Source organism: Lucilia sericata, unplaced genomic scaffold (genome assembly GCF_015586225.1).
Source record: "Lucilia sericata isolate MDLA Ls3-8-SP2 unplaced genomic scaffold, ASM1558622v1 Contig000797F_arrow, whole genome shotgun sequence".
Classification (NCBI taxonomy): Eukaryota; Metazoa; Arthropoda; class Insecta; order Diptera; family Calliphoridae; genus Lucilia; species Lucilia sericata.
In genome coordinates, this window is record NW_023994789.1 from 123,209 (window position 1) to 149,000 (window position 25,792).

Genomic DNA, 25,792 nt, shown 5'->3' on the forward strand with positions numbered 1-25,792 from the left:
GTTGAGCTAAACTATTTTGGTTAATCGTTCATTAGTCGAAATAGCAAATGAATAAAGAATTACAACTACAATAGATTTTTGTTTTTTTTTATGGGTTATTTTTTATTTGTGTTATTTACTCAGAACAATTAATTATAATTTTATAAAATTTTTAATTAAATACATTTACATAAATATTTTTCTCAGATTAATTAAGTACACACTACAATAGGTGAAGTTAGTTTAGAACTTAATAAGTATAAATATACAAAACATTTTTAGTAAATTTAATAATTTTTTAAGGATTTAATGTCATCATGCCACCATGCTTAATGCGTAATTTAAAAATAGAAATAGGTTCCAGGATCATTTTACATAATTTATTTTTATATAAAGTATATAGAATAGTTATACAATAGAGAGAGAGATTCTTAAAATATCCAAGGCTTTTTGAGGCATTTCATAAAAAAAGTTTGTGATAGAGATATAGAGAGAGAGATACAAAGAGATAGATAGTTATTATTATGAGAGTGTTGGTGTATGTTTATCAAGTTTTTAGATTCCATTCTTAGGATTAGCAGATGGTGCAATTATCTTTAACCAAGCAATTCAAAACTATAGGTTACTCTCCCCCGGTGTAGTGTGGTGAAGTGAGAAGGGAGCCAAAAAACTATTATTTAGTTTCTAGTGGGTCGTGGTTTAAGGAGTAAACTTCTTGTCTTACCAGAAATCGGGGGATTTTTAAATGTTTGGGACGTTGAGGTTTTTGTTTGTGATTGCGCTTGTAGTTGATCGGACGGACCAAGCAAATAATAATGTTTTTTAATGCAAGGCGGTTCTATGACTTCTTCCAACACACCAACAGAAGCGGTTGAGGGAGTGGTAGCTCTTAGCACTGGTTTATTCTTTTTATCGATATTGGTTTTTGGTTTGTGTGGTTGCTTAAGATTATCGGAAAACTTGATTTTTGTGATAGTAGTAGTTAGTGGAGGTGGTGGTGTTGTTTCGTTAATAGGAAATATAGTATCGATATTGTTGGTAGTAGTAGTAATACGAGTATGCTGGTTATCTGGAGAACCTATATAGTTTCCACTTTTTTTTTAATTTTACATTTGCTTAGAAATTGTATGCGTACCTGTGACTTTTGGCACATCTTTCGAAGTCATAGTCCTAGTGGTTGTGGTGGTGGTAACGGTCTTACCGGGTGAGGGAGACTTGGTGGCACGTGGCGAAGTCACATTGAGTGTGTCATTGGAACCCTGATTTGTTTTGGTGGTAACCACTTTGGTTACTACGGTCCTACCGCCTACCGTACGTGGTGGAGTGTTGCGTGTTATGGTGGTAGTGCTAATGCGGCTCGTTTCCGAGGGTGCACTGTCATGAGAACCTTCGCGCATATCACGTTTAAAAGTTCTAGTGGAAGAAACACTGGAACGTGGTGTATGTCTGGTATGAGAATCGGTTGTATAACTGTCCCTTCTAACATGGTCAATGGGTGAAGAGCTGCGCAAAGAAGCAGCAAAGGCGCGATGAGCTGAATCTACCTCTTTCTCTTTTCTTATAACACGTTCAGTGGTTTCGCGTACAGTGCTAGTGGGGGTTTTATATTTATTGGGCGAAGGCGTCCTAGGTTGTGTTTTGGAAGTTGGTGTTGCTCTTGGTTGTTCAACAGTTCCATTAGGTCTACCAGCATCTACATTAGAGGGATAACCCTGAGTTGGTGTACCTTTTGTAGGTGTTCTTACCGAAGGAAATCCCTGGGTAGGATGTTCGTGACTTGGTGATCCTCTCGATAGGCCAGGGTGTTGATTGTGATTTGAGGGTAAACCTGCAGCTGGTCTACTGGGCGATTTCACGGATGGAAATCCTTGTGTAGAATAATCTTTACTTGGAGTTTTTGGAGTTCCCGCTGGATAATCACCATAAGGTTCATGATCGCCAGGAGCAGCTTGTCCCGGTGTTCTTACCGAAGGAAATCCTTGAGTGGAGTAATCCCCATTGTTAGGCTTTCTAGGAGTACCTGGAAATTCGGGCTGAGGAGTACCTGGTGTGGTCACTGTATAGTTGTAAGGACTATTATCCGCATTGGGTTGTATGCGTGGATAACCCACTGGCTGGTCATCTCTGATTATCTCATGCTCTATAACACGTTCAGTGTTGGTGCTATGCTTGGCGGTGCGAGACTTTTGGGAACTCACCACTACCACATCGTCATCACCATGGGGTGATGAACGGTGTTTTATTATTCGAGGGCCGGGTGAAAATTTATCCAAGGGAAAATCCTGTTCATGAGGTTGCATTTGTCTATCACTGGGATAGTTTTTTGGCTGCTGGCCGGCTGGTTCTCTGGCCGAGGGAAAGCCATGAGTTGTATAGTCCTGACTCTTGTCGGGTATCTGTTGATATTGTTGATCATCACGTATAACATGTTCGGTTTCCACTATACGTTCGGAGTTGCTGGACGTTTTGTAGTTACGTTTCTTTTCAGAGCTAACAATAATCACTTCACCATCTTTAGTGGGCACACGTCGCTCCGTAATGTTATCAGTGGCATCGGGATAATGGGGTACCATGGCATCAGTTAGCTTTGCAGGAGCTCCTTGGGAGGGATAACCTTGTGTAGGACGCTCAGTATGAGGGCGTTCATTAGGATATTCCTGTGTAGGCTTATTGGATCTAACCGAAGGAAAACCATGAGTACTGAAGTCATTAGTTACAGGTTTTGGACGATTTGAGGGTTCACCCCCCTGAGGATAACGATCATCAAATTCTTGTATGGTTTCCGAAGTACTTTCAGTGTTGAATTTATGACTGGACTTTTTGATGGAGGAAAATTTCGTTTCCACATCATCTGTATGAGTGTCTTGGACATAGCGTGAGGTATTGCTACTATCCACCATATCCTGACTGGGTCGGGAATGGGGTGCCAAATCCGGTTGATAATTGCGTGAAGGTTGCTGTTGGCTATCACGTCTTGGTTGGGTTTGATTTGTTGCAGTCGATGTAGTGCGAGTCGAGGGAGTAGTGGGATTCAACTCTTCGGTCTCGTAACGTTTATTGCGTACGATAGTACCGTCAGGTAAACGTTTCACCGTGGTGATCATCTTGACATTTGGTTTGGGATATTCCACAGTATTCGAGATGATTTCACCAGGCTGTTGCATAAGATATTGCACATGTTGTTGGTATTCGGGTGAGGCTTTATCCATGTCAACATAACGTTTATTCTGTTCGTGCGTCTCTTGAGTTTGAACATTTTGCGAAGTGTTTTTCTGTTCGGTATTCTGACGTGTAGTCGACAATTGTTCGGTAGTACGACGTTCTTGCTGATTTACATGCTGTTGACGTTGCTGTTGGAATTGTTGCTCATAACGGCGTTGTTCTTCGAGCAAACGTTGTTGTTCTAGCTGATGCTGCTGTTGGACATCGTGTTGATAAGGGCGATTGGAGTCCATTAGATATTTTTGCGGTTGAGCTTGATGTCCGGGAAAACCATCATCATATTCCACATTTGAGGAGGATTGGAAAACCTGAGAAGAAGAAGTGGATTTGGAAGAACTGGTACGCACTTCCGTGCGTCCCGAATTTTCATCACCAATAACCACTTTCTCTTGCAAATGAGAATTGGAACTTTCCATGGCCTTCTTAACGAAATTCTTATCGTCACCCTGATGATGAGCACTGGAACGTTGTTCATTACGTCCCTTAAACTCGGCTATGCCACCGTTAATGCTTTCCACACCTAGTTGAGGGTAAAGGAAATTATATATTGTTTAATGTTTGAGACATTGGACATTGAAATACTTACCATCAGTGGTGGCAACAGTTTCAGCTCTAAAACCTCTACCATCAGGACTTACTTCCTTCGAGGACTGTACATTCCAGCCCGTGGTATTGGGATTATTTAGAGCCATCGATTGAAATTTCATTTCAGTGGGCGACAAAGAATCTCTTATTTCCTTCGATTTCAAACTCTGGAAACTTTGATCGGCCAAAGCATCACCATGACTGGTGGCCAAAGGATCTTTACCAAAACCGCTATTATCAGCCATTATATCGCCTTGATATAGATCTCTTAAACGCGTTTCACGTAACTTGTACAATTGCGAACGTATCTCTTTTTTACGACCAGCGTCTTCAGATTGCTGCCACTTTAAAGAGACAATATGAGGAAGAGAAATTAATAAAAGTAATGGAATTTAATCTAAATATCGTTTTTGTTAATTATTTTCAGAAGCTATTAGCAGGGCTACCAGTATTTCCTTCTTATTGACTTGCAAATATTGTTATTATTTTAGGAATGTGTTGCTTTTCACAATAACGAATTATCACACTTCTATGGTGAATTGCAAGCAAGACAAAGAGTTAAAATATGAGAAAAAGAAAAGAAAACAAATTTAAGTATTTTTATATGGTGATATCATTAATAACAATAATGTTTTGTTGTTATTTTTTTCCTGACTGTTTTTTTAATTTAAAAATTTGTTTATTTGTCTTACTTTTATTTAATTTAACATTGAAGTGGTAAAAGTTATTTACATTTTTTTTTTTTCATGGTATATTTTTGACAAATTATATATAAACATAATAAATGATGAAAACACAAACCTCAACAATGTACATAAAACGACGACGCTATACATCAACCATAAAACCCTGTTCTTTTGTTATCAAATCAAACATATAATTTAATCTTTCATTTAAGTATGACAACATCAAATTAAATTTCCAGAATTTGTACAAAAATTTATTATGACTACAAATTGTCTCTAAAAAAAATATTAAATTTTAATGATAAGACCCTTACTTCTAATACTTTAGAACTTTGTATTATGAGCAATTATCGAGGATTAAGGTAGATTGTTCAGATTGCTCATTGGTTTTTTTTTTAACGAAAATATAAATTATATTGATAATACTTTTCGTCGTGAGTTAAATATGATAAAGCCTAAACAAAAATACCTAGAGAGTGAAAAATCTATTTATTATTGTTTAAAGTCAATCCAGTCATGATTAAAATATTTATTTATTTATTTATTTAATCGTGAATATTTTTATATCATTTTCATACGTCATTTAAGTCAACCGAAATATAGTTTGGAAAGCTGCCGTATAATTTATTTTTGAAGTATCTCAAAACATCTATAGTCTAGTCTATAGTCTAGTCTATAGTCTAGTCTATAGTCTAGTCTATAGTCTAGTCTATAGTCTAGTCTATAGTCTAGTCTATAGTCTAGTCTATAGTCTAGTCTATAGTCTAGTCTATAGTCTAGTCTATAGTCTAGTCTATAGTCTAGTCTATAGTCTAGTCTATAGTCTAGTCTATAGTCTAGTCTATAGTCTAGTCTATAGTCTAGTCTATAGTCTAGTCTATAGTCTAGTCTATAGTCTAGTCTATAGTCTAGTCTATAGTCTAGTCTATAGTCTAGTCTATAGTCTAGTCTATAGTCTAGTCGTATATAGTCTAGTCTAGTCTAGTCTATAGTCTAGTCTATAGTCTAGTCTATAGTCTAGTCTATAGTCTGGTCTATAGACTAGTCTATAGTCTAGTCTATAGTCTAGTCTATAGTCTAGTCTATAGTCTAGTCTATAGTCTAGTCTATAGTCTAGTCTATAGTCTAGTCTATAGTCTAGTCTATAGTCTAGTCTATAGTCTAGTCTATAGTCTAGTCTATAGTCTAGTCTATAGTCTAGTCTATAGTCTAGTCTATACTATAGTCTAGTCTATATTCTAGCCTCACAAGCAGCTCAACCCCTATTGGCAAAACGCCGATGAAAACCCCCTGATTCGGTAACTACTAAGGCCTCAAAAGTCAAGGGTAACAACCCCCCATTTATGGCTATACACGAAGGAACGGTGAACAAGATTTCAGCTCCTCTCTCGCTAGCTCTCTTAATAACAAATCAATCTTTGCTTATGTCTACAGTTTAGTCTATAGTCTAGTCTATAGTCTGGTCTATAGTCTGGTCTATAGTCTGGTCTATAGTCTGGTCTATAGTCTAGTCTATAGTCTAGTCTATAGTCTAGTCTATAGTCTAGTCTATAGTCTAGTCTATAGTCTAGTCTATAGTCTAGTCTATAGTCTAGTCTATAGTCTAGTCTATAGTCTAGTCTATATTCTAGCCTCACAAGCAGCTCAACCCCTATTGGCAAAACGCCGATGAAACCCCCTGATTCGGTAACTACTAAGGCCTCAAAAGTCAAGGTAACAACCCGAGTGACGGCTATACTCGAAGGATCTGTGAACAAGGTTTCAGGTCCTCTCTCGCGGACTCTCTTAATATCAAATCAATCTCTGCTTATGTCAGATCTAGAGAAATCATCATCGATCCATAACTATAGTTGTAGACAACATTCGCTATAGTATAAGAAGACACCAGTAAGTTGTGTTGTCTGCAACATTTTTTACCACAATATTTAATATTCCAAAAAGGTTGAGGTCTATAAATCTTTCTTTTAAAACTAAATCGGATTATTTTCGAATATTTAAAATTTTGCACAAAAAAGTAATACAATTATAACAATAACAATAATAATGCTAATAGCTTAGAAGGCGTCCTCCTAAACCAGACACGCTAATAATACCTACAAGCGATCGCCCACAAAAAAAAAAATAATTTTCTATAGAAAAATATAAAGCACGTACATACACAATATTATCATTAAAATAATCATCATTAATTTCACTTTCAGTCCAGGTTTAGGTCATTCTAAACACACAAAATTAATTTATTTTTTATTATTGTTATTAAATTATTCAATTTTATTACTTTATGCTTTATTTGCTCTTTAAAACAATTAAATTTTGCAAGAATGATCCAAATTTCTAACAGTATAAAAAATAGAAATTAGCAAAACAGAGTGGGAAATCAGGAGAAGGGTATAATTTATAAGGGAGAGAGAGAGGAGAAAAAATAACGTTAACAAGTACAATAAAATGATGACGTGATCTCGTCATCACTGTTATAAAAATGGATGGCTATATAAAAACAGGTGGTTGTTGCTTTGTTGTTGTTTGTATTAAAAAAAAAAATGGTTGGGAATTGCTATTATTTGCTGAGAGTGTGCGACAAACAGCTTAAGTGTGTTTGTGCGTGTTTTTTTATTATTTTATTTGTTTGTGGACTAAAAGTGTGCAACAATTATTATTATTTTTATGGTTTTTACTTTCAATAACAACAATCAAAATTTAGTGCAATTAAATTTTGTTAAAAAATCATAAATTAGAGTTTTATTCACAAAAAAAATATTTTTTTTTTTCGTGATTTTGACCTCGAAATGTCACGTCATTATTTAAGGTGATTTATTAGAATCCAGCAAAACAAAAAGAATTTAAACATATTTGGTTAATGATGATGATCGCGTTTGCTGATGACTGACTATAGGATGCTTGCTGTATGTTTCTTTTGGTGGTGTGAAGTTTATTTCTATTTCGACGTGTACAATGGGCGATTTTACTAATTTGGGGAATAGAGTATTTTGTAATTTTTCAAATCTAATAATTTACTCAATTAAAAATGATTTATTCAGCGTGTGTCAAAAGCAGTAACATTTGCTATTAATATTTGACATTTACATTGATAAAAGCAAGTAAAAAGTTAGGTTTAGATCATTTTGTGTGAGGATTGTATAAAGAGGGAGATTGGGGAACGAACTTTTTCAAATTTGAACTAAAGAATAGAAATTGACTAGAACTATACTTTAACCAGAATCTAAACTAGAATTTAACAAAAACTGTATTGGAATTGTAATCGAACGGAACTAGAACCATATTGGAACTGTACTAGAAGTTAACTAGTACTGTATTGGAACTAAACTAAAACTGCACTAGAACTGAACTAGAACTGAACTAGAACTGAACTAGAACTGAACTAGAACTGAACTAGAACTGAACTAGAACTGAACTAGAACTGAACTAGAACTGAACTAGAACTGAACTAGAACTGAACTGAACTAGAACTGAACTAGAACTGAACTAGAACTGAACTAGAACTGAACTAGAACTGAACTAGAACTGAACTAGAACTGAACTAGAACTGAACTAGAACTGAACTAGAACTGAACTAGAACTGAACTAGAACTGAACTAGAACTGAACTAGAACTGAACTAGAACTGAACTAGAACTGAACTAGAACTGAACTAGAACTGAACTAGAACTGAACTAGAACTGAACTAGAACTGAACTAGAACTGAACTAGAACTGAACTAGAACTGAACTAGAACTGAACTAGAACTGAACTGAACTAGAACTGAACTAGAACTGAACTAGAACTGAACTAGAACTGAACTAGAACTGAACTAGAACTGAACTAGAACTGAACTAGAACTGAACTAGAACTGAACTAGAACTGAACTAGAAACTGAACTAGAACTGAACTAGAACTGAACTAGAACTGAACTAGAACTGAACTAGAACTGAACTAGAACTGAACTAGAACTGAACTAGAACTGAACTAGAACTGAACTAGAACTGAACTAGAACTGAACTAGAACTGACTAGAACTGAACTAGAACTGAACTAGAACTGAACTAGAACTGAACTAGAACTGAACTAGAACTGAACTAGCACTGAACTAGAACTGAATTAGAACTGAATTAGAACTGAACTAGAACTGAACTAGAACTGAACTAGAACTGAACTAGAACTGAACTAGACTGAACTAGCCTGAACTAGAACTGAATTAGAACTGAACTAGAACTGAACTAGAACTGAACTAGAACTGAACTAGAACTGAACTAGAACTGAACTAGAACTGAACTAGAACTGAACTAGAACTGAACTAGAACTGAACTAGAACTGAACTAGAACTGAACTAGAACTGAACTAGAACTGAACTAGAACTGAACTAGAACTGAACTAGAACTCAACTAGAACTGAACTAGAACTCAACCAGAACTCAACTAGAACTGAACTAGAACTCAACTAGAACTGAACTTGAACTAGGACATAACTAGAACTGAACTAGAACTGAACTAGAAATGAATTAGAACTGAACTACTTACAAACTTCCAACGAAATTTGTTATAATATTACAAATAATAATTCCTAGAATTCAACGAGCTGTTATTCTTCTAAGCCTCAGATATCATCTTTCTTTAATGTCCTAAACTGAAATAAAAAATTTTATTTATTTTCACAACAAATAAAAACAGACAAACTTGGCTTAAACTAAAAAAAAACAAACTCGTCATAGACGTTATTAAGCAGTTTGCCGGTTTTGTTGGTGGTGGTGATGGCGGGTTCATTAAAAATTTCATTTGTTTTAGATCAGGTTATCTCCTCCAGCAAGAAGCGAAAACAAATCAACAAAATATAGAAAATAAAATAACAAAAATATAAAAATCAAAAGCTAAACTTAAAAATACATTTAGAAATTACGTCATGCGCGTTTTGTGCAAAAAAAAAAATGACACGTAATTTTTTTTTTTTTCATTCTATCTAATATACTTGATTTTATTTTATATATAAATTAATAATATAAATATTTTCTCATTGATAACTGGTAAGTAAAAAGTAAATTAATAGCAATTTACTCATCATTAAACATTAAATTAGAAAACGAAATTTTAAACCCGACTTTAAATCCGCAAAACTAGCTTAACCGGACACACCTGTCTGTCCAAAGAGTAATGTTGCTTATTAGTTAGTGCCTTCGAAGTTCTAATCAATTTTCATTTCCTAGATTTAAGCTTTTGATTTTTTTTTATAAATTAATTCGGGTTCTTTTGATTGTTATGCTAATTGAACTTAAAAAATAATAAAGGTTTTTTTTTCTTGTTAATTTAAAACAATTAGCAATAACAACCTGTATATTCATTTTTTATTTTTATATATATATAAAAAAATAAATAAAAGTATTTTTATTAAACAATGGCCAAATACAAATATGACGCTTAAACTTTCAAAAAAAAAGTGTTAAGACATTAAGTTTTCATTTTTAATTCTGATGCCGAGCTAAGACAAAAGAAATAAATAACTTCTAACGTCATCATCCGATTTTAAACATGATTTCTAATTTGTTTTTAGCTTTAGGAATTTGTTATTTTTTTAAGCTAGTTTTTTGCAATAATTTTTTTTATTCTGCATATACAAACTTACTTACATATGTATCTTTTTAAATTTAACACATAAATATTTCAAACTGATTAAAATCTTTGAAAAACCTTAAAAATATTTTAAATGCGACAGTGCTCTAAACCTTTTATGTTTATAAGAAGCATGAAATGAGTGTTTATAAGAAGCATGAAAGGAGTGTCCTTTTTAAAATGTTGAAGGAGTGATGAAGTTTAAGTAATGAATTGTACTAAAAATATCTTCTTCTAAAAGATACCTGTTTCAACTTCAACGGAACAAAATTACAATTGAAACAGAATTGAATTAGAACTTAACTAGACTGATGTAGAACTGAACTAGAACTGAACTAGAATTGAACTAGAACTGAACTAGAACTGAACTAGAACTGAACTAGAACTGAACTAGAACTGAACTAGAACTGAACTAGAACTGAACTAGAACTGAACTAGAACTGAACTAGAACTGAACTAGAACTGAACTAGAACTGAACTAGAACTGAACTAGAACTGAACTAGAACTGAACTAGAACTGAACTAGAACTGAACTAGAACTGAACTAGAACTGAACTAGAACTGAACTAGAACTGAACTAGAACTGAACTAGAACTGAACTAGAACTGAACTAGAACTGAACTAGAACTGAACTAGAACTGAACTAGAACTGAACTAGAACTGAACTAGAACTGAACTAGAACTGAACTAGAACTGAACTAGAACAGAACTAGAACAGAACTAGAACTGAACTAGAACTGAACTAGAACTGAACTAGAACTGAACTAGAACTAGAACTGAACTAGAACTGAACTAGAACTAGAACTAGAACTGAACTAGAACTGAACTAGAACTGAACTAGAACTGAACTAGAACTGAACTAGACTAGAACTGAACTAGAACTGAACTAGAACTGAACTAGAACTGAACTAGAACTGAACTAGAACTGAACTAGAACTGAACTAGAACTGAACTAGAACTGAACTAGAACTGATCTAGAACTGAACTAGAACTGAACTAGAACTGAACTAGAACTGAACTAGAACTGAACTAGAACTGAACTAGAACTGAACTAGAACTGAACTAGAACTGAACTAGAACTGAACTAGAACTGAACTAGAATTGAACTAGAACTCAACTAGAACTGAACTAAAACTGAATTAAATTAGAAATTTAGAAATATAATTTGAAATTTTTGAAATTCACTTGGAAAGTTCTAAAATACAATTGATAATGGTGTAGAACTGAATCAGGATAATATTGTTTCATCAGAAAGAATATTCTCTTAGTCTTTATTAGTCTGAATTTTCATAAGGATCTTTCAAAATTTTTTTGAAACTTCTATTACAAAAGGTGAATAGATCAGGAACCATTTACTAAGTAATGTGAGATAGTATGTATGTGTATATATCACTTGATTCAAATCTATGATGTGAATAATTAAAATTATTTTATTTCTTAAAAAGACAAAAATATTACATAAACATCTTAAGCATTTAAATATTGAAAATCTGGCAGCACAAGAGAAATATCCTTTGCAAAACAAAAACAATCAATAAGAAGAAGAATTTAAATGTTGGCAGAGTTGTTTAATTTAGTAGAAAACATGTAAAATCCTTTTTAAAACGTTCACAATTAAAATAAAATATTTTTCAAAATGCTTAAAAAATAAATTAAAATACTTAATTTTTTTAACTTTGAGTTATTTTAAACAAATTAACATATTTTTTTAATTTTATTTGTTAAATAATTTAAAATGTGTTAAGTACCTTTTTTGTCTAGTTTGTCGTTACACTTTCTAACAACAAAAATTGTATTTAAAAACAAATATTTTGTCGTTGAACAACAAAAAAAAAAAAACGTTGAATAATTTATTATTTTTTGCACTAATAACAAATAGTTCTTTTTATTTTTGTTGCTATTTAACTATAGCAAAAGGTATAAATTAAATAATTGTTTTTTATATAAAAATTTTTAGTAGATAATTTTCGTTTTTTTTTTATTTAATCACAGTTTTGTCGTTGTTTTGTTTTTTAGAACTTTGGTTTAGTGTTTTTAATATTTTTAATTTTTTGTTGTTTTAGAAATTAAACATTCGCGTTTTAATGTTTTATTTATTTTAATTATTTTTTTCTTCTTTTTTATTTTCAACTTTTATAGTGGAGTAAAAAGACGTACGTTTCGATCGAGCACCAAAATCAAACTGATTTTAGAAAAACCCCGCATAAACAGAAATTGAAACTGAATTTTTTCAGCGAATTCGTAGTGTAAAGTGAAGTTTAGTTGAATGATGTGATACGTTGGCTGTTTTGGTCGTTTTAGTACTTTTTTATTTATTTATTTTTTTACTGAATGTTTTTTTTTTGTTGTTTTTGGCTGATGTGACCGTATACGAAGCGACAACAAACATGTTATTTTTTTTCTACTTTTTTTTCTTCTCAAAAAAGGTAGTTTGCAAGATGTTTGTGTGTTTATTTCGTTTTTAATTTTTATTATTTTATTTATTTTTTATTATTATTTGAGTTTTTAAGCCCACAACAAGTAAAATTATTGAGAGATTTAGAAGCGATTTTTTTCTGTTGGAATTAGTTGTATTGGTGTAAGTTGTTGTGCAGCAAAGATTCTGTTTGCAGTAGTTCTTAAATGTTTGTTGGCTTTTTTCGGTTTTTCTTACGCCTTTCAGGACAGATCTATAAATACTAAAAACTGATGTGAAATAGGGCCGGTAGAAAGCACCCAGGTTGAAGGAACGCAAACTGGGGGCGACGGACTGGACGGACGGACGGACTACGGACTTACTTACTACTACGGACTTGACGGACATTACTTACTACTTCTTACGGACGGACGGACGGACGGACGGACGGACGGACGGACGGACGGACGGACGGACGGACGGACGGACGGACGACGGACGACGGACGGACGGACGGACGGACGGAAGGACGGACGGACGGACGGACGGACGGACGGACGGCGGACGGCCGAAAGGCCGGACGGACGGACGACGACGGACGGACGGACGGACGGACGGACGGACGGACGGACGGAGGACGGACGGACTGACGGACGACGACGGACGGACGGACGGACGGACGGACGGACGGACGGACGGACGGACGGACGACGGACGGAGGACGGACGACGGACGGACGGACGGACGGGACGGACGGACGGACGGACGGACGGACGGACGGAGGACGGACGGACGGACGGACGGACGACGGACGGACGGACGACGGACGGACGGACGGACGGACGGACGGACGGACGGACGGACGGACGGACGGACGGACGGACGGACGGAGGACGGACGACGGACGGACGGACGGACGGACGGACGGACGGACGGACGGACGGACGGACGGACGGACGGACGGACGGACTACGGACGGACTTACGGACTTACGGACGGACTCGGACGAACGACTACGACTACGGACTTACTTACGACGGACGGACTTACGGACGGACGACGGACTGACGGACACGGACTTACGGACACGACGACTTACGGACGGACTTACTACGGACTACGGACGACGGACGACTTAGGACTCGGACTTACGGACTACGACGGACTGACGACGGACTACGACTACTTACCGGACTTACTACTACGTCGACTTACTACGACTGACTTACTACTTACTACTTACTTACTTACTACTTACTTACTTACTACTTACTTACTGACTACTTACTTACTTACTTACTTACTTACTTACTTACTTACTTACTTACTTACGATACGTACTTACTTACTACTTACTTACTTACTTACTACTTACTTACTACTACTTACTTACTTACTTACTACTTACTTACTACTTACTTACTTACTTATACTTACTTACTTACTTACTTACTTACTTACTTAGCTACTTACGTACTTACTTACTTACTTACTTACTTACTTACTTACTAAATATCTAAATCAAGGAAGTTCGCCGACCTCTGAAATTCTGTATCAATTAAAAACACACATACATACGTATTTCAATACATTCTCAATATTACCGACATAAGGCGTTAAAAATTAAAAAAAAAAAAAAAAAACTTCTCTTTTTTTTAAAAAAAAGTAAATAAAAAACATATACAATTATTTTTACTGCACTTATTTTTAATTTTATTTACCTTTAGCTATTATCGCTTTTTCAAAATAACAAATAAATATCAATAAAAAAAATACTCGAGACTTCGAAACCAATACATTGATATCAAAGATTATTAAGAGGTTTTGTTGACTCTTCTACCCCCTTCTCTTCCACCAACCCTTTCCAAAACACAAAATAACTCTCGCGCCTACATTTGCAAAAAAAAAAAAACAACAACAAGACAACAATTTAACTCATCGTCATTATTATTGTATTACAACTTTATAACGAATTTGTTCTTGTTGTGGTTTTTGTTTCTAATCGTTAATTCTGGAGAATTGAATGAAACGTAATGCAACCGAAAATACTCCCATGCATAAATGCAACAACATTTACAGCAACAACTACAAAAACTATGCAAACTATGACACTTGCATTAACAACAACATATTTAGTTAAGTTAACAGTACATACAACTTTTTTATTTACATTTAATAGAGCGGGTGGTGGTGGTGCATTTTAAAATTAAACACACAGTGATTTTCATTAAGAAAAAAAACCAGTTTTTTGTTGTTGTCTGTTTGTTTTTCTAATAAAAAATTAATATTTATAACAATTAATTGTAAATTATTAATGTAGGCGCTGGCTGTCTAACTAAACTGGACTTTAGCTACATAAATAAATGAATAAAATCATGCATAACGTTTGAGGGAGGAGACTCTACTCGACTCGACTTGATTTGGCCAATTTGTATGATTCAAAGGAAATTGTGAAAAAAAATATATAAATATTTGCATGTTTCTTTTGTGAAATATTTATTTTCTAACTGTCAAGTGCAAGAAAATAAATTTCTGCTTTATTTTGATTTGTTGACACACAAAGTTGCGTTTTTTTTTCAAAACAATTTGCGAAACAAATCTTCCTGTCAATTTATGCTGTCACAGACGCCATTACTTGACTTTAGAGAGACTTCGTTTTGTTACAGTTTTCAGTTTTCAATTTTTGCTCTAGTTTAATTATTGCTGTAGTGTGATAATTGACAACCTTGAGTTTGAATTTAAGGTTAAAATTGCATGGAATGCAAATTTTATTTTTTATAGTTTTATTTTTTATTATTATTTTAAATTTAATCATTCGGGAAATGTTTATAAATAGAAATAGCCATACAATTTATAAATGTCAGATGTTTTGTTTTATTAATTGCATATTTATTTTTAAAAATATTGAAAATAGTGAAAAGTTTTTCAGAGAGTGAGTCATAACTTTATTGCTAAACTCTACAATGTACAGTTTTCGGAACGGAAATATTAGCTAGGTTTCAAAACAAAATCTAAATTCCCGAGCAGTAGAACCCATGATGGTTCTATAAAATAACTGTTATACACCAATTGCTGTTAAGTATCATACTTTTTGTATAGAAAAATCTGTAACACTTTAATTGCAGTTATACTGCAATTTCTGTATCAGAAAAACAGTTATACTCCAACTTTTCAAAAAAAAAAAAAATTCTATAGAAAACAACTATTGCACTTCTATTTTCTACAGAAATAGCTGTTATACTCCAATTTTAGTATAGAAAAAACGGTTGTACTCCTAAATTTCTGCAGAAATTTAGTTATACATACTCCAATTTTCTACTAAAAAAATATTGTACTTCAACTTTTCTATAAAAAAAAATTGTTGCTCCAATTTTCCACAATAAAACTCCAAATTTTATACAGAAAAAAATGTTATACTCCCAATTTTCTACAGAAAATACTGTTATACTCCAATATTTCTATAGAAAAAACTGTTATATTCCAATTTTTCTATAGAAAAAAACACTCATACTCCTATATTTCTACAGAAAAAAACTTTTATACTCCTATTTTTCTAGAGGAATAACTGTTATACTCTAAATTATTTATAGAAAAAACTCCAATTTCCGTTATACCGTTATACTCAAATTTTCTTGAAGAAAAAAGTTTGTACTTCTAATTTTCCGGAAGAAAAACTGTTATACTTAAAATTATTTATAGAAAAAAACTGTTATACTCCAATTTTCTATAAAAAAAATATATTCTACCTTTTCTATAGAAAAATAACCTTTTTACTCCAATTTTCCATTGTAGAAACTGTTATACTCTTATCTTTCTACAGAAAAACTGTTATAATAAATTTTTCTATAGAAAAAACACTTATACTCAAATATTTCAAAAGAGAAAAACTGTTATACTCCTATTTTTCTAGAGAAAAATCTGTTATACTCCAAATTATTTATAGAAAAAATTGTTATTCACCAATATTTCTGTAGAAAAACTGTTATACTCTAATTTTCCTATAGTAATAACTGTTATACTCCAATTTTCTATAAAAAATATTATACTCCAACTTTTCTATAGAAAAATAACTTGTTTACTCCAATTTTCCACAGTAAAAACTGTTATACTCTTATCATTCTATAGATAAAACTGTTATACTCAAAATTTTCTATAGAAAATTTATGTACAGAAAAACTATTATACTAAATTTTTCTATAGAAAAAACAATTATACTTCTATTTTTCTAGAGAAAAGTCTGTTATACTCTAAATTATTTATAGAAAAAACAGTTTTCTGTAGAAAAAACTGTTATACTAAAATTTTCCTAAAGAAAAAACATTTATTTTTCTATAGAAAACAGTTATACTTAAATTTTTTTATAGAAAAAGTTCTTTTTTGCAAAAATAACTGTTCTACAAAAATTTTCATAGAAAAAACACTTATATTCCTATTTTTCCGTAGAAAAAAAAAACTGTTATACTCCATTTTTTCTGTAAAAAAACTGTTATACTCAAATTTTTCTATATAAATAATAAACTATTATACTGTTATTAAACTGTTATACTCTAATTTAACTCGAATACTCCAATTTTTTTATTGAAAACTGTATAACTGTTATACTGTAATTAAACCGGAAAAAACTGTAATATTTGATTTTTTTTATAAAAATCTGTTATATTTTTTTGTCATTCATAATATTTTGGACCAGGGGTGGTATGAGCAATATTTCTTATAAATGTTGCTTCACTGTTCTATGTTCCAAGTAAAATCTTTGAACATTAATTTGCGTTTTTTCATGAGGTGAAATACTGTTCTAAAGAATCTGAAAAACAACTCCTCCAGCAAATTTCATATAAAATTTCTCATACAAGATTTGTTTTAAAACCTTGACTCAATTATTCTCTATTAAAACGATTTTAAACTAATAATTTTTTTTGTAAAGCTTCCATTTTCATTACAAAAATAGGCATTTTTTCAGCTCATTGATATTTTATTTGCACATTTAAATGAGCACAAACAAAGAACAGCAACAATAATAACAACCAGTGTTGCCAACTTAGTGCTTTTAGCACTATTTGCGGTGCTTTTTGGTGTGCCAAACGCGGAAAATTTTGCTCATGGTGCCTTTTTTCAAAAAGGCACTACAGTGGTGCTTTCTAATTTTATGACAGTGCATTTAGTGCTTTTTATACCCACCATTAAAAAAGATGAGTGGGGTATATTAATTTTGTCACTCCGTTTGTAACACATCGAAATATTGGTCGTAGACCCACAAAAGTATATATATTTTGGGTCCTTATTAAATTCTAAGGCGATCTAACCATGTCCATCCGTCTGTCTTTTGAAATCACGATAGGGTTAGAACGGAAAGAGCAAGCGAGTTAAATTTTTCCCCAAATATTTCACAAGCTTTAACAGTCACAACTGTTTTAAACAAACGAGTATAGCGATAAAATTTGGCATAAATAAGTTTTATATGCGTCAAAATCTATGTACCAAATTTTATGGGAATCGGTCCAAAATTGACCCTACCCCCCATACGAGTATAGCGATGAAATTCAACATAAGTAAGTTTTATATAAGCCAAAATCTCTACTAAATTTTATAGAAATTGGTCTGTAATTGACCCTACCCCCCATATAAGGTCTCCTTCAGAAAATGATTTAAACGGTCATTACTGACTTAACCTACCCTACCCCCTATTAAGGTCCCCTTAAAAATATGAGTACAGCGATGAAAATTGACAAAAAATAAGTTTTATACAATTTTTTTACACAATTGTTCATGGTTAAAAAATTGGACAAACATATTTTGTTTTTAAAAATGAATATTTTGTTAATTCGAAGATCACGTACATAATTGAATTAAGCCTTATCTCCCTGATGTTTACAGAGGAGCATTCCTTTTACGGCATAAGATTTGATGGTGGGTATATAAGATTCGGCACGGCCGAATATAACGCTCTTATTTGTTAAAATATTTTAAAATATTTGTGAATTTCAGGAGGTAATTTATTTAATTAATATTAAACATTTTCTCTATAATGTTAAGAACACTGAGGGATCATTCTTTGATCTTTCTATTTATACCACTTTTTGTTGTTTATTAGAATACGATCAGTTTAATAGTTTACACTAAGGACTAAATTTTTCTTAAAAACTGTTTTAAATTTTTTTACACGGGTGCTCCAAAGTTTTTTTTAATTTGTGTTAAGTTTAAAAAGCAAATATTCTTCAAAAACAAAAAACAAAATATTCAAAATACGTTAAAATAAGTTATGTTATTCACTATCAGTGAAATTAAAAATAATATACAGGCAAATCCCGGTATAACGAATGATATAATGTCAGGCCCTTTCGTTAAATCGAAATATTCGTTATATCGGAATTATTTTTTCTAGTAAATTTCTTTATTTAATGGACAAAAAAACCATTCAAATTAATGTATGAAATTATTACTTCAAATTTTATTTCAAACAACTAATATCAACGCACACCTTTTTCCATTTTGAACACCTGAACGGATTGAAAAATTTGTGAAGGATTTTAGTTTTCTAACAACTTTAATTTCCTGCTATTTCCTTAACCTTATTTTATTATCTAGAAGATAGAATTAAACTCTTTTGAGGAAAAACTGAACTTGAGAATCGATAACTGTGTCTCATGCTGATAATTTCAAAACCCTGGAATATTGCGCCATATTGGGGTATCGAAATAATTTATTTTGCTGTAAAATTTTATTATTTCAATGTATCCCTTTTAAACACTATTCAAGCTAAATTTACCATTAAATTCACATCTAACAGATTTATGCTTTTTAGATTATAATGTACGGAATTTTGATCGATAGGTCAGATATGTAGTATAACTAAAATTAGGAATATGGGCGACTTCTTTTATTTTTACATTATATTCTAATTGCTCAATCAAGTTTTTGATATTAACAATATAAATATAAAATCAAAAGCTGGATTTTTTAGGTATTTTTTCTTTTTATTCGTTATATCGAGTATAAAATTTCTTAAACGTTCGCTATATAAGGTAGTTAATGTTAAAAATTTGGCTGTTCGTTATATCGGATTTTCGTTAAAGTGAGATTCGTTATACCGGGATTTGCCTGTATATAGATTTTACAAAAAAAAAAAATATATATTTCATAAGTTTTGTACAATTTTACAATTTGGGTGTAGGTACATCGGTTGGCCAGTTAGTAGTGTGCCTGTCAGTTTGAATGTTTAATGACATTTTACTATTTTTAAAATAACTTTTAAACAAATTAAGGAATTTGAAAAATTCTCATCTTATTTATCTAATATTCGTCAAACATTAGTTTTAGTTCTTACGTTACTAAAAATCTAACTCACACAGATGAAAGACTTTAGTATGACGCATGATTTGTTTTGTAGCCCAATGTCCTAAAAAACGAATTTTGGAGTCTTGTAGGAAATGAGCGAAATAATGTGCAATTTTTATTAAAATAAACAATATTTGACTAAAAAAACGTTAGTGCTTTTTTACCCATTTTCAGTTAGAAAATTACGCTTTTTTACCCCTTTTTAATTTTTTTGCGCGCGTTTTGCTTGACCAATGTTGGCAACACTGATAACAACAACGAAAAGTTTATAATATGCAAATTAAAAAAAAAAAAAAATACTAGAAAAGTTTTGTTACGCATGCGCAATTTCAATTCCCACGCAGACAAATAGACAGGCAAGCAGACACACTAACAGAAAGACAGACAGAAATTGCCGGTTTATTGAACGAGAACAACATGACTAAGTGTCACAAAAAAAAACTAATAATAAAACGAAAATATAATAATAATGGACATCATGGCCGAAAATGTAAAACATAGAAAGACAGATAAAATACATGCATTATAAACATATGTATGCATGTAACAACAACAATAAATCTAGAGGAAAAAACGATTAAAATAACAAAAATAAATCAACCAATCAATATTTACAACAACAAATCTCACTAAATAAGTAAAGTACTTGCATTTTTTTTACAAGTACAATTTCATAAAATGATTATGTATGCATATGTGTGTGTATGTAGGTTTGTGTAGCTCTTATGTTTTGATTTTATTTATCATTCTTTTTTTCACGTTCATTATCTTCAATTTAACAATGACGTCACTTTTCTTTAGAGCACATATAGTTTCACGTTTCACAAACATACAAATCATACGAGTATGATGATCAGAAATGACTACATCTGTCAACTGCGACGTCGCGTCGTCGTTAGTGATTCAAACATTGTTGTCGTCCGTCGTCTACTGGAGGTGATACAATATTTCTTCTTTTATTTATTTGTATTATTTTATTTATGCTGCTTGTATTTCATTTTTCTTTTTTTCCATTTAATTTTATTAATTTTTTTGTACTTGAAAATTTAGTTTGTGTTTTTGTTGTTGTATTATATAATCACGAATGCACATTTTGCCAAAAAAAAAAAAAAACAACGAATGACGACATTTCAATATGTGACCACAAACCAATAATAAATTAAACAAACAAAAAATCACTATTATGAAGGATTTTTCTACCAAATGGCCATCTGTTTAAAGATTTTCCATTTAAGTCCTGGGAAATTTTCTTTAAGTTATTTTTCCATTAATTTTATAAAATTTTAAAGGTGGAAATTTTCTTTGATTGAAAAAAATCCTTTAAAAATCGAAGGGATTTGGAGGTCAAAATAGGGTAAGTTTTTTTCTCGGAATAAAACTGTTCTATTACACTTCCAATTTTTCAATACATAAAACTGATATAATCCAGTTATACTAAAATTTTTCTATAAAAAATTGTTATACTGTTATCTATAGAAAAATTGTTATACTTTAATTTTTCAATAGAAAAAACTGTTATACTGGAATATTTCTATAGACAAATTTGTTATACTCCAAATTTTCTAGAGAAAAACTGGTATACTTAAAACTGGTAACATTTACACTTAAATTTTCTACATTAAAACTGTTGTACTCCAACTTTTCTAAGAAAGAAAACTGTTATACTCCAACATTTCTTTAAAAAATGTGGTATATTTCAATTTTGTATATAAACAGCAGTTATACTTTAATTTTTTCTATAAAAAATAACTGTTAGACTCATATTTTGCTATAAAAAACTGTTACACTTGATTTTATTTAATTGAAAAAAACTGTTATACTTTAATTTTCTATATAAAAAACTATTATACCCCAATTTTTATTTAGAAAAAATCTTATACTCCCACTTTTCTATAAAAAATATGAAATATTTAAATCTTCTATATAAAAAACTGTTTTACTCCAATTTCTTCAATAAAATATAACTGTTATACTTTTGATAAAAACTGTTACACTCGATCCTTTTTGTTGAAAAAACTCTTATACTATAATTTTCCATATAAAAATCTGTAATACTCCCACTTATCTATAGTAAAAATGGTATACCTATATAAAAAAACCGTTATACTCAAATTTTTCTATAGAAAAGCTGTTACACTCGATATTTTATATTGAAAAAGCTGTTATACTGTCAATTTTCTATAGAAAAAAACAGTATACTTAATATTCCTATATTAGAACTGTTATACTACAACTTTATTAACTGTTACATTCATATTTTGCTATAAAAATTCAAATTTTTTTTCTGCAAAAAAACTCTTATACTCCCACTTTTTGAAGAAAAAATGGTATTCTTCAAGTTTCTATATAAAAACTAACATTGCTATAGAAAAATATGGTCTATATACTTCCATTTTCCATTTAAAAACCTGTTATACTTCAACTTTTTTATAGAAAAACTGTTATACTACCATCTGTTTATAAAAATAACTGTTATACTCCATTTTTTTATTGAAAATTTTCTATATTGAAAACATTTATAATCCAAAACAGTTCTATAGAAAAAAAAACTGTTATACTCAAATTTTTCTTTAAAGAAAACTGTTATACTTCAACTTCAAAACTATTATATTAACTATTTTTCTGTAGGAATACTGTTATACTCTAATTTTTATTTGGAAAAACTGTTATACTCTAATTTTTCTATGAAAGAAATGGTTTTACTCAAAATTTTCTGTTGAAGAAACTGTTATATTCCGTTTTTTCTATAGAAAATATGTTCAATTTATATTATTTTATAGAAAATATTTATACTGTTTTTTTTTTGTGTAGAAAAAAAACTGTTATACTCTAATTTCTCTGTAGAAAAACTGTTGTACTCCATTCTTTCTGTAGCAAAATTGTTATATTTAAATTTTTTCATAAAAAAAATGTTATATTCCAATTTTTCTATAGAAGCTATTCTGTTATACTGAAAATTTTCTGTTGAAAAACTGTCATACTCCATTTTTTTATAGAAATTCGCTTATACTTAAATTATTCTATAGAAAAAATTGTTATACTTCAATTTTTTTATAGAAAAAACTGTTATACTCTAATTTTGCTGTAGAAAAACTAATATATTTAAATTTTTCTGTAGAAAAAACTGTTATACTAAAATTTTTCTGTTGAAGAAACTGTTATACTCCGTTTTTTCTATAGAAAATCTGTTATACTTAAATTATTCTATAGAAAATTTATTATGCTGTAATTTTTGTGTAGAAAAAAACTGTTATACTTCTATTTATTCTATATAAAAATTGTTATATTCCAATTTTTTCTATATAAGAAAAATTTTATGCTCAAATTTTTCTGTTGAAGAACTGTTATACTCCATGTTTTGCTATAGAAAATCTATATACTGTAATTTTTCTGTAGAATAAAGCTGTTATACTCTTGATTTTCTATAGAAAAAGTTGTTATACGGTATTTTTTCTATCGAAAAACTGTTATACTTATACCAATTATTATAGAAAAAAAACTAATGTATTCTAGCTTTTCTATAAAAGAGTTTTTTTATTGAAAAAGCTATTATACTCGAATATTGTTAAAACTATTATACTCTAATACAACCCCGAATTTTACAATACTTAGGGTCAGTTTTCGTATTCAAAACAAAATTCGCCCTAAAAAGTTTTGAACTATATTTTCAAAAAAATTCTTCATTAGAAAAATATTTTCTATTTTATTTATTCCAAAAAACTTCTTATAACTATTTACTCAGAGTTTTTAACCTCAGGCCTATTAGTATTTCTTGTACAAAATCAGTTTTGTGAAAAAAAATGTTAATGAGTTTTGAAGTGTTTTAGACACTTAAAATGTTGTTAAGAAACAAATCTCTTCAACATTTGGCCATGTAAATAATTTCAAATTCAAACTCAAATAATTGACCCAGTTAATGAAATGAAAAAAAAAACTCTTTTCAAGATTTATGATGTCAACTCTTTATTATTCACTCCTTTTTATTAAAAATGACAAAAAAAAACAGAACTAATTAAAATCAATTCATTTAACAACATAAATAAATATTAATTTAAAATTATTTTCAATTTTAAATTATTTTATAGCAATTAAAAAAAGGGGGACAGCAAAAGATGCACCACAGCAGACACTCACACTCACTCACTCACATAAATTATTAAATAAAATTGTAATATAAATAAATTTCGAATAAAATATAAATGGCATGAATGAGGTTTTTACTTTATGAATTTTTAAAACCATTTTTGTCAAAGCTCATAACAATTTCTCTCGAATTAAGATGAGTTCAAACTCAAAAATGAATTGTTATTCACATTCAACGATCCACCAACCAACAGACAATTAACCCACGCTTCTCCAACAGCTGTATTCTTAGAATGTCGTGGTCGGTGGTGTTGATGATGCACAATCTTAGGGTGTCACTAGACGCTGTGTCTTTAAATATTTTACAATTTTTTTTATCGATTTTTTTTTACTAAATTTGCTTAAATGTTTGCTTATTGATCATGGTGATCGGTAATGATCTTGTCTTGCCTTAAATGGTTTAGTTTAGTTCGTTCAGGGGTAGAAAGTTTTCAATATGTTTTACTTGTGTGTCTGTCTAACGTCTGTTGTTCTTAGACATGAGTTATCATGATTAGAAGAACCCATAATTTATTTAGATTTTTTTTGTTTAAATATGAAGAGGTTTATTTAAATTGTTTTAATTTTGATTTGTTTTGTTTTTTTTTTTTTGAATCTGTTTAATAATTTTTGATAACATAAGTTGTGTTTTGTTGCTAACGTTCAAAGGCAATTTCATATAAATTTAAAATTTATAAACGTTAGGAGTTAACGTGTAAAATTATACAAGTTAATTTTAACGTTGATAAAAGTGCTACCAATTCAAAAATAAAAATACAAATATTAATGTGTTTATGTCAAACAATAAAAAAATATTTTAAAATAAAATTTAAATCAAAGAAAATTACCAAATAAAAAAACCTTTTCAAGAAATTGTAAATAATTTCAAGATTTAGCAGATTTCTTCTGTGGAGTGATGCCAAGTCAGGTAATGTTCGTTTTGTTGCTAACTTTAAGCGTTAACACTCATTGATAGCAACAAAACACAACTATAATTAAATATTATGAGGTAAACAATTTAAATTTTATTATGAATAATTGTTTTGAATTTATAAAAACTACTAATACGTGACGTATTAAAAACTTTTAAAATAAAAGCAAAATTAAATAGATGATATCATGTTAATATTCTTTAATTTATTATTGTCTTTCTAGTTAATTTTTAGTATTTAATTTTAATAATTTTTTTATTTTTCTTTGTTTGTTTTAAAGTTTTTTTTTAATTAAAAACTAGTTAAATATTTTAAAGAAAGTTTTTAGTTTTTTTTTTTTATTTTTAAACTTACCATTTTTCTTAGCAATTCTTCATTATTAATTTTACTTAAATCACACTCCAACTCCATGTTGTCAACCTAAAAAGAAAATTAACAGAAAATAAATTTCAATAATTTTTTTATTTAAATTTTTAATTGAAACCACTTAAAAAAGTGTTCACCCCAGACGACATTAAGAATTTGTAATGTAAAGTATTCATAAATGACTAAAGGGTGTCAGGCGATCTGTAAGTATAAAACGGAATTTTCTTGCGCATACACCAGTGACTGTACGTGAACTCACGGGAAATAATCGATAACTCGTCCTTGACAGGTTCATTTCTCGAAATCGATTTATAGCAAATTCAGAATGTTGAAGCATTTCTATCTATCTATCTATCTATCTATCTATCTATCTATCTATCTATCTATCTATCTATCTATCTATCTCTATCTATCTATCTATCTATCTATCTATCTATCTATCTATCTATCTATCTATATCTATCTATCTATCTATTTATCTATTTATCTATCTATCTATCTATCTATCTATCTATCTATCTATCTATCTATCTATCTATCTATCTATCTATCTATCTACTCTCTTCTTTCTTCTA

General features: G+C 30.7%; 1 protein-coding gene across 11 annotated transcripts in view; it reads right to left on the minus strand.

Annotated features, from left to right (window-relative positions):
• Positions 1 to 25,792, minus strand: part of LOC119608138 (smoothelin-like protein 2) — a 74,737-nt gene that overhangs the window by 41,402 nt on the left and 7,543 nt on the right. For 7 of the 11 annotated variants that reach the window (XR_005231795.1, XR_005231794.1, XR_005231796.1 and 4 more), the window contains exons 3-6: positions 25,206 to 25,271; positions 3,788 to 4,130; positions 1,115 to 3,721; positions 704 to 1,057 (exon numbers count right to left, since the gene is read on the minus strand). Coding sequence is in view for 8 of the 11 variants with exons in the window: in XM_037962426.1 (XP_037818354.1) it covers positions 704 to 1,057; positions 1,115 to 3,721; positions 3,788 to 4,130; positions 25,206 to 25,262 (3,361 nt within the window). In the remaining 3 variants the exon portion in view is untranslated. Of the gene's footprint in view, positions 1 to 703; positions 1,058 to 1,114; positions 3,722 to 3,787; positions 4,135 to 11,815; positions 12,352 to 25,205; positions 25,272 to 25,792 lie in introns of those variants that run through there. The other 4 variants (XM_037962425.1, XM_037962428.1, XM_037962423.1 and 1 more) reach the window with 3 other exon arrangements.